This window comes from Epinephelus moara, chromosome 2 (genome assembly GCF_006386435.1).
Source record: "Epinephelus moara isolate mb chromosome 2, YSFRI_EMoa_1.0, whole genome shotgun sequence".
In the NCBI taxonomy this organism is placed as follows: domain Eukaryota; kingdom Metazoa; phylum Chordata; class Actinopteri; order Perciformes; family Serranidae; genus Epinephelus; species Epinephelus moara.
This window is the reverse complement of record NC_065507.1, coordinates 29,407,864-29,418,656: the sequence shown is the minus strand read 5'-3', so window position 1 is coordinate 29,418,656 and position 10,793 is coordinate 29,407,864. Positions and strand designations below refer to the sequence as shown.

The 10,793-nt window shown below is 39.9% G+C and overlaps 1 protein-coding gene across 1 annotated transcript; it reads right to left on the bottom strand.

Annotated features, from left to right (window-relative positions):
• Window positions 1–1,422: 1,422 nt before the first annotated feature.
• Window positions 1,423–2,984, bottom strand: LOC126405624 (putative gustatory receptor clone PTE03). Its single transcript, XM_050069429.1, has one exon. The coding sequence runs from the start codon at window positions 2,813–2,815 to the stop codon at window positions 1,841–1,843; it is 975 nt and encodes a 324-aa protein (XP_049925386.1). The 5' UTR covers window positions 2,816–2,984; the 3' UTR covers window positions 1,423–1,840.
• Between the last annotated feature and the right edge of the window lie 7,809 nt (window positions 2,985–10,793).

The following is a 10,793-nucleotide window of genomic DNA, read 5'->3' as shown; positions in this document are numbered from 1 at the left end:
TCTTTTATAATACTTAAAAGCAAGCGTGTTTCTTCCTCCAAGCAGAAATGTGGGTTTTTCTTTTGGGCATGCATCTCTACACCCCTGCTTGCAAACTGTTGCTTAGTTGGTTTGTGTACAACGTACCCACGGTAACACACAGTGCTGATTGTAAACAGGCAAGAGGCTGCCCAAAATAGATGCATTTTCTGATGTATTGTATACATGTCCAAAGAATACTCCTAAAACCCAAATAATATTGGCATATCCCTCATGCCTTAATTTGAAAATTCTTCTTTCGGAAAAAGGCCTATTTGGAATATCAAATCAGAATATGCTCTTTACATGACCCCTTTGAAATAAAGAATATTGTTATATTTGGATTAACAGTGGAAAATGAGTGTGCATGTAAACATGGTCAGTGAGAATCTAGACATATTTGATGACTAAAATAATGTATTCAGAAGTCTGTGCAACTCTGGTGGAGGTATTCACTCTCTGTGTGATTTCTAGTCTTGGATAACATTACCTTGTACAACAATGCAGTATCATTAATTATCAGAGCTACCATTGTTTCCTGCTGTGTCAGAGTAATGGTCTCAATGAAATGAATGAGGCTGTGGTTTTTGAAACAGACATTATCAGCGTTGCAGCGACTAATGCCAGTCAATATTAAATAAAAGTGATGACGATAATAATAAAAAAAATAATAATCTTGGTATGTGTCGCTGAACCTAATCTCACTACAGAGTTTTGCACAATAACTTCAAATCAATTTTTTGCCTTCCTCACCCCCAGTTGTGGCATCAGAGTTGTAGAGTGATGAATGCTGATGTCCTACCCCCAATTATGTAATTAGGGTCAGATTAAGGGGGTTTTTGGTACATAAAGCTTGTGTAAGAAATAGGACTTAAAGGGTTTTTTCCATCTTTGAAGAAGAGTTATATTCAGCATTGTTCTGATCTCTACGCTATACCACACCAGTCAGTGCCATTTTATCTTCCTATAACCTCTCTAAAATTGTTTTTCCTGTCTCAGTATGCACATCTGTAAAAAGTAAATTCTGTGAAACCATGAAGATTATTACAGTGCATTTACAGTTTCATATTAGATAAGAAATGACTCTTTCATTTACTCCTTGTTGAGGAAAAACAGACCAAATCAATCTAAGAAACACTGATGCTGATTTTTATTTCATTTCTGCTTTTCAAATGAATTACTTAATTCTATGATGGGAGACCATGAGGATATTAACTGCACAGACAAAAAAAATCATAGGAATCAGAAGAGTATTTTGATCAAGAGGAACTAATGTAGTTATGCAGTGTCTGTTTCTTTACATTCAGTTGTGTTTTATCTTTATGTCAGTGTTTATGGAATCTAAAAAGAAAGTGCATCTATTAAAACACGTTATATGATTTGGAGTCATGTTGAACACAAAGAAATTGGTCAACAGATGTACTTTTATTGCAATGTAGAGGAAATCACAACAGCTGCACATACACTGTAAAAATATTTCATCATATCTTCTGGCAGTTTTGAAAGAATCTGTGATTCAGTCTATTGTGCACACCTGTGGTAATTTTCCTTACCTTTTATTAAAACTACCTACAGTGGCAATGTAAGCTGTTGATCTGTGATCTGTACTAATGCTGACAAACACATACACATAACCTATATAGAGAAAAGTACAACATATTCATTAGACAAATAATCAGCAAACAAAGATGAGTAACTTCTCCACGTTGCAACAATACATGACACGTTAGTGGAGATAAACATAATATGCGTAATATAAAATGCAGGTGTACTCTGAGCATGATTTCTAGAATTATGTAATCAAATTAAAATCAAAAATGGGTTACAGTTTAATTGGACAAAGATTTCTCTTTAGGTACAGTAACATGCTCTGCTTCAGCTCTGCAGTTTTCAGTCCATATATAATTGGGTCCAACAAAGGGGGAAATATTAAAATTGACACACCAAGAGCCCTTCTGATGAAAGGGGATGCACCCTCAATACGATGAGCAATGAGTGTAAAGGTAGTATTGATTTGTAAAATTAAGAAAACAACTAAATGTGTACCACATGTCTGAATGGCTTTTCTCCGGGCATCTGTATGATTAGTCATGACACATGTACGCAAGATCTGTGCATATGTGTATATTAATATCAACAGTGGTCCACCCTGAAGCACAAATATAAAAACTATTCCATAGTAGTTGTTCAATCTGGTGTCCTCACAGACCAGTTTCAATAATGATGGATTGTTACAGTACAAATCCACTATATTTGTCCTGCAAACTTTAAACCGCACAACCAAAACAAACAATGTAACAATAATTACGACATTTATAATCCATATTGCAATGATAATTCTGATTAAATTATTTTGACTCATGATGGTATTATACCTTAAAGGACAACATATAGCAGTGTATCTGTCATATGCCATGGCAGTCAAGATCAGCAGGTTTCCTGTACCATAAAAGTGAACCAGAAAACCCTGAGTAATACATGCAGGATATGAAATCACCCTGTTCTGTGTTGCAATGCTGAGAAGAAGCTGAGGAAAAAAAGCTGTAGCACCCAACATGTCACTAATGGGCAAGTTGAACAGCAGGATAAACATGGGCTTGTGTAGCTTTTTACTCACAGCAATAGTTGTTAAAACCAACATGTTGCAAAATACAATAATAAAATAAGTAAGTGCACCAAATACAAACGCTGGATAAATATCTGTAGCAGATAAACCCAATGGTGCCAATGTTAGAAATTCCCCAGCAGATGCATTTGAATACATAATCACACCGTCTTCTTTAGGTTGTTGCCTCATCTATTGAAAAAAATATGTTTCTCAATACTCTTGCAAATTGATGAAGGATCCTCACCTGAAAGAAATGGTTTTGTTAACAAGCAAAATTTAAATAAAGTTCTATGCACTGATCCAAATGTACTTCTAGTTGCATATCTATTGCAGTATGTTATCTCATCCTCACTGCTCTGAGTTGGAAGGAGCACTGAAAAGACCCTGCCTTTTATTGCCATTTACCATCAACACAAAGATGACTCATGAGGTTAAAGAGCACAATACGTCAGCTGGTGTGACCAAACTGACATCATGAGAGAAACATATTTATCATGCAATGTGGTTTCGAATTGCAGAATACTAATGACATAATGAAAAGTTCTCTGGAATATAATTTATTGTGTTACTATTTTAAACTCCTGTCCTCTGGTTTTATATATGTATAGAATATACATAAATGTTATATATATATATTAAATCTATACTTGTTGAATTTGAAAACTTGATGAATAAAGTAAATCATTAGGCATTATGTACTGTTACACTTTAAAAAAGTGCCGGCGAGAGAGTAACAGAGACAGAAAGGTTTCAATGTTGTAATTTTGTGATTTTGCAGTCTTGAGAAACAGAGGATTGTGTGTGATTTATGCTGCCTTTATCATTGACAACAAGACTCCAGCTGACACTTTGAGTGGGCTGAACTCACAGAGAATGCCTTTACATGTCCAATTCAAATTTATACAAGTGAAAAAATCATTTATATTTAATCTATATTTATTTTCTCCCACAGAAATAAATTCAACATTAAAAAATGACAAATCTAGTCTTGATATTTTGGAGCGCTGAATTTATATTAATTTGAACTTCTCCTGAAAGTCTGTCGTCAGTCTTATGTCCAGATATTTCATCCCCAGTGGTCAGGGGAGAGACCCAAGGAGACTGGCATTACCTTTGATTTTTGCTCGCTGAACTTATAGCTTGAAATCTCAGAAAAAAATCAACCATGCTCATGACACCTGGAGGAGAGGAAGTTGATTTTAATAGCAACAACAAAATGTCATCTGCATATAAAAACAGTTTATGCTCCCGACCTTACGTTTGAGCTCTGTTAATTCTCAAATTATCTCTGATTGACATGGTTACGTTTGCATTACGGAGGGGATCTGACCCACAGAAAGACTTGGTAAGACCCTTCTGAAAGAGGTGGATCATGCCATTTCTTAACCTTGACGTTAGTCAAATCACCTGCCTGCCTCACAGTGAATTGTGTCATTATTAAAGTCTATTCTCACATGCATTGTGCAAGCCAATGGAGAGGTAATAAAGGTTGGTAAGGAGGTGAGGGGTTTGAAAGAAGTGGGAATTTAGGGAGCAGAGAGACCTTATAAAAGAAGCTGTTTAGTCGCATGATGAGAATCAGGGAAAAAGAACCTGGATTTTTTAGGAATTAGAGCATGATTTCATTAAAGAGCAGTGTTGGGTAAGGGTTACTTTAAAAGTAAAAAGAGTACGTTACTGCGTTACTTTTTAAAAAAGTAACCAGTTACTTTACCGCGTTACTCCCTGAGTAAAGTAACTCAGTTACTTTAAAAGTACTTCCAACGTTACTCCCTGAGAAAAGTAACTCGAGCACTTTTAAAGTACTTTTGAGTATTATACATTTCCTATTGGGCAATGGACCACAGGGCGCTCAGCCTACATTTTTTGTCTCCAAAATTAAAGTNTGAAACAGACTACATTATAGACGGTCCGTTATTTATTAATCCCTCTGTGTGTTTATATATATTATATAATATAATATATATATATATATATATATAATATTTATATGTTTATATACCGGGAATAATTGGTGAATACCAGCGTGTAGCGTGTACCAGGCATAATGCAAGTCCTGAGTCTGAAATATGTCTGTCAGCGAGTCCTACTCCACCTATTTAGACTCCACCGTAGACAACGGCAGCATTTTTCCGACCACGTAGCGAGCCACAAGCTCCTTTCAGACTAATAGGTTTAAGGTTATCTCTGTTATTAGAACCAAACAACAGCCGTTGCTGTTTCGGAGCTGAAGGACCAGCGTTCTAAAAGTAACGGAAGTAACTGATGTCTTGTTTGAAAATGTACTGAAGTATTTGATTACTCAAACAGCAAACTAACGCGTTAGGTTACTCATTACTGCAAAGTGTTAAAGAGTAACTAATGGTGTTAACCAGTGTTTGCTTCTTCACACTAAGCTGTGATTCATTTTATGTTGGTGCTAACAGTTGCCAAATCAAAAATATACTTATTAAAAGACATTATACTTGGGCGTCGGTGGCTTGTTGGATGGAGCGGGTGCCCCATGTGCGGGGCTGTTGCCGCGGCCCGGGTTCGACTCCGGCCTGTGGCCCTTTGCTGCGTGGCATTACCTCCCTCTCTCTCCCCCCTTCACGCTTAACTGTCCTATCTATAAAGGCTAAAATGCCCAAAAAAATCTTTAAAAGGCATTATACAACAGTTAGCCCTGATACAACAGCACTGGGACTTTTATCTTTGCATGTTATCACTCCACCTTCCAGGTATTCTGAACCCTTAATACATTAAGTCTTAATTAACCTACATTAATGGTCGTCACAACAAATTTTGCACCGCAAAGATGACCATATTTCCACAAAAAACATTTCAGTTAGATATTAAATGGTATTCAGAAGAGTATGAAGGAAAGGACAGAAGCCAGATTACTTCTCCGCAACCCTCCAGGTGTGTTTATATGACATCAGCCCATGTTATAATGATACTGTCTGATCAAGCTGTTAACCCATCGGAATCACACACAGTGCCAAAGCAGTTGTCAACAGACTGTCAACAGACTCTTATTTCATTGGTTGCACAATAAATGGAAACATACAGATAAATGTACATGATAAACCTTCACAAAGGAGCAAGCTAGTGCAGAATTGATGTTTGCTTGGCAATAGTCCAGTCCCAGTTCAGTTGCAAAATAATTTGTGGTGGCAGTGCCAAATAAGTCATTGACCCTTACATACTTTTCATATTCTTTACCTTCACAATAAGGTCCAGGTCAGTTTTGACCTGGTCCAAGAATCCCCATATAACAAATGTCTATACCAAATTTAAACCGTCTGTGTAGAATATATAAACAGCTTATCTGACATCAATAAATGAGCGATTAATTCTTAATTGTTTAGGGTTTTTTGTTCTTTTTTAGGTTTTACACCACTCATTTATGGAAAAAAAACATCTACTACCACACAGTATCATGTCCCATTTTGCCTGAGATAGAAAAACATAAAAGCCTTAATGAATCTAAAAATGCCCAGAACATTCTGGAACTTTGGGGTGTAAGAAATCTGTATAACTATGATCTAATTATAACTAAACTAAACACAAAAAGTAATGAAATTTGTGTTTGGTAGATTATTTCTTTGTTGTAACAATGCTCTTGGGCAATACATCTTATACCGTTGGTAAGCCTGTTTATTTCCCTTTTAAGTAGTGCCACATTTGTAAGGAACATGCATTTGTGGGATGAGCAGCAGAGCTGAGTAAGTGGGTTCCTCCCTTCTATATGCCAAATCTTCTCTACCAATGCCAAACAGCTTTTATTTACTGTTATTTGCTGTTGCACAGGTGAACTGTGAGCATGGGCCCTGCTACAGTGGACAGTTGGTGTCTACTCCAAGAATGGGCATGCCATGTTTGACTGATCTGGATAGGGCTCGTGTGATAGGGAGACTTCAAGCTGGTGTTCCACAAAACCAAGTTGTGGCATTATTTGGAGTGAGCCCTAGTACCATCTGCAAACTGAACACGAAGTGGGCGTCCCAAGAAGATGGCGCCCCAAGAAGACCGTTTCCTCATCCTGTCTGCAATTAGGAACCGTAGGCAGTCTTCTACAGATTTGCAGTCAAGGTTTGCAGGACGATATGGCCGACGGCTCTCTGCTCAGACAATCCAGAACAGACTGCACGCAGCCAATCTCTGGTCTCATAGGGCTGCCAGGAACCCTGCCATGACTGCCCTTCACCGTCAGGTCCATTTGCGCTGGTGTCGGCAACACGTGTGCTGGAACCTCAACACGTGGAGGAACGTTCAGCGATGAGTCCAGATTCTGCCTACAGCAGTTGGATCGTAGGGTCAAAGTGTGACAAAGATGCGGAGAACGCTTTGCTGATTGCTGCACCGATAGAGTAACATCTTTTGGTGTAGGCAGTGTGATGGTGTGGGGCGGCATCTCCCTCACTGGAAAAATGAGGCTTGTCATTATTGGAGGCAATCTCAATGCAGAGAGATATCAAAATTAAATTCTGCAACCAGTGGCAATCCCATATCTCCACAGTCTGGGACTGAACTCTGTCCTCCAAGATGACAATTTTCTCCCCCACAGAGCAGGGTTTATAAGAGACTACCTCCAGAATTTGGGAGTGGAGGGCTGGAATGGCCTGCCAGCAGTCCTGACCTCAACCCCATTGAACAGGCTCCTGTTTGTTAAATAAATAAATTGTTAAATTGCCATACATGTCTTGTTTCTTCAGATTTCAGTTATCCAACCCACCAAGCAACACCAAACAAGAGTCAACAGCAAAAAAAAAAAAGCTGTTTGGCATTGGCAGACAAAATATGGCAATTTTCATGGGCGCAACCCACATACTCAGCTCTGCTGCTCATCCCACAAATGCATGTTCCTTACAAATGTGGCACCATTTAAAAGGGAAATAAACAGGCTTTCCAACTGTATTAGATTTAAACACAAATTTCCTTACTTTTTGTGCTTAGTTTAGTTCCTGTACTTGTACTTCAGTACTTGTGTGGATCACATCTATGTCTGTGCTAGTAGCTCGCTGAAGTTTTACCTTTGTGTGTTTTGTATCATGGTGATCTGAATTTCCTTTGACTTTCTGACTGTTGGTTAGACAAGACACGACATTTGTGGACATCACCTGATAGATCACTACTGCTGGGTCACACTTTTTAGTAACCTGCAAGCCTGTCCTTCTCTTGACTGCCTCGACTGCCACTAGCTTAGCCTGGTTTGTTTATGCAAGCTGGCTGCCTTTCTTATGGTTTAGGCCTGAAACAGCTAACTTTTCATCATGACTGTGTGTCGACATTGCCAGCCAGCATACTCACTGTTGTAAGATGACTTCAGATGGTTGAAGCGGGACCCTAAGGACAGGAATGAGCTAATCCTGGGGTCTAATCCTGCCACTGGTTTAGACTGTCTACCCGCTCCCCATGCAGAAGGTCGGTGCTCTACTGGCTCAGCTGCTGCTGCTATTACCGCCCATGACCCCAGGGCCACCGCTCGCCCAGGCAGTCTTCCCTCTGTCCTCTCCATGGCACAAGCCTCACCTGCTGCCATCCCAGTCAAGCCACCTAGGTGGTAGGGCATACAAACCCAGGCGCAGCGCCCACCCTTGGTGCTTGTCATCGACACCTTTGTGGTCTGACACATAGCGGTAAGCAGTGTCTGAACTTTCTTGCTACCCTGGTGCCTGCGTTAAGGACAATTACATCCACCGCTTTGCAGCTGATTGAAAAACACAACTCTGCCTCTGCAGTGGTCATTCACACTGGCATGAAGAACATCAACAACCAGCAGTCGCAGATCCCCAAAAAGGATTTGGTGCACCTGATGGACAGTCTGTTGGACACCAAGAAGCAGGTAACTATTTCTGGCCCTATTCGTCCACCTTGTTGTGGTGACGTAAAGTTCAGTCACCTACACCAACTCCACATCTGGATCAAGGAGTACTGCAGAAACAGAGATATCTCCTCTGTTGACAGTTTTGCTGCCTTTTTAAATAAACCAGATGGCCTTCATCCCTCTCTGGGGATTCAATGCACTGGCTTTGCACTCCTGTAAGAACTCTACCTCCGGACCTGTGTGTCTACCAAATAGTGCATCCCTGGACTCATACAATATTCCTGTAAGGATCATACCTAGACTAAATTTTAAATTTTTCCTAGGTGTTACATGTCTTTGACTGCTAGGTCAGAAAAGTTGATTACAGTCTGCTGTAGTAATTCTAGCTCAGCTAAGCCCCTTATTCCAGTTGTCTTTGCTCTTTTTTTTACTCTCAGTCCATATCTGATGAATGTTTTATTCTTGGCAATGTAACTAAAAACAAAACCTTGATTTTCTTTTTCTTACTGGGACTTGGTTTAAACCTGAAGAATGATCCCCTCTAGTAGAGATCTGCCCACCCAATTATAATGTCCTGAATGCTAACAGGCTGTGGTGGAGGCTTTGTAACTATCTTCAAGAATCACATTACTTGGTCTCTAGAAGGTTTAGTTCTTTTCACCATTTTGAAATAGCTTTTAAATTTAACCTTGTACAGCACATCTCTGGCCCAAGTCATAACCACAGACATACTCTTGACTTAGTTTTTTCGCTTAGCGTGTCTCTTAATTCGCAGAATAAGAAGAATACCTTTAGTGCATTCTAGAATAACCCAAAAATATATCACCCACTCTCACATCTTTAATGAGCAGTCTGCACCCACATTTTACAGCTCCTTGTTTGGCCTGGCCAATTCCCCTTCTTCCCTAACTAATATTAATGGCCAAGTTAAGTGGCTTAAGGATTTGTATTCGTGTTTGCCAAAGTATGTGTAAAAAACTCTAAACTCAAAGTCCACCATCTCCATATGAAGGAGCTATTGTTTAAACTGAATCGAACTATTAAAGACGCGCGTGCTGCCTACTTTTCTGGCTTGATTAATATTGATTAACAGAGCCATAGTTCTCTGTTTAGTACTGTTAACAAGCTCAAAAATCTCTCAACTCCTGCCATTCCTGCATCATCTGATGACTGTAAAAAAGTCTTTATTTGTTGGCAAGATCAATAGTCGGAGGTCAAACTTTCAGCTGCCAGTTTTACCCTCCGCTCCATTCAGCAGTCCCAGTTAATTGTCTGAATTTGCTCTTATCTCCCTACAGACCATTTTAAACACTGTACCTCATATGCATCCCTCCTCCAGTCACTGAGAATCAGTTCCCACAAAATTTCTATAATCCGTTCTTCCTGTCTTAGTCCCAGCCTGCTCTCTATTATTAACTTCACTCTCACATCTTGCCTGACTATTTCAAAACTGCCAGCATTCAAACATTTCTCAAAAAGCCCTCTCTCGATGCCCCCCACTTAGAGGATCTCTCCCTAAGTTTGGTCTATACCAAACTCCAAACTACCGTTTTATCCACAATCCTTTAAAGAAATGTGACAGACTAACTCCTAAAAGTGGTGAGGGTCAACTAATCTTTGATAAATTCCAAACTGGCTTTTGCTATAAGCATAGTACTAAGACTGGATTACTAAGGGTGACCAACGACATCCTTATTCTCCTTGATTGAACTGCTGCCTTTGATACCATCGATTATGCCATTGGTGACTTTTAAGTTATCTGCTTGGACATCAGTTGTTTTAATTTTTGTTTTTATTTATCTCATTTAATCGGACGTTATTTTAATCACTGGATGTCCAAGCATTAGGGGTTTTAACAGCCAGACACGGCCTGCTTGACAGGTGGGAAAACTTCCGCCAGCATAGCCTATATAAGGCTACATCTATGCACGCCGATGTGGACCCCCAGCTTGTAAAAGCAGACAAAAAGATTTCTGACCTGAAAGAGGACATTCGCCGGCTCTCTGGTGAGCTAAACATCAAATCCTCCATGCTGACCGCCCTCCAGGAGGTGGCTCATGAACAGTCGCTCCAGATCGCCTCACTCACGGCAGCCCTCCAGGACACGGTGCACTGGGATCCCAGCGCTTGGCCTCCACCGTCCTCCAGCTCAACACCGAGTCGCCGGTGGTCTTGTCAATCAGAGCAGACAAAAATGGATTTTGTTGCTCTTTTTAACCTTTTAAAAAACTGTGGTAAGTCGGTCTTTATCAGCGGTCCCCTGCCAACACTGTCCCGCGGGGCAGAACGCTTCAGTCAGCTACTCTCCCTCAATTCATGGGTCCAGGCTGCTTGTAGCACCTATGGTTTCACTTTTAT

Excerpts from the sequence above, each read along its gene's own strand:
- LOC126405624 (XM_050069429.1), bottom strand. The coding sequence starts at position 2,815 with ATGAGGCAACAACCTAAAGAAGACGGTGTGATTATGTATTCAAATGCA.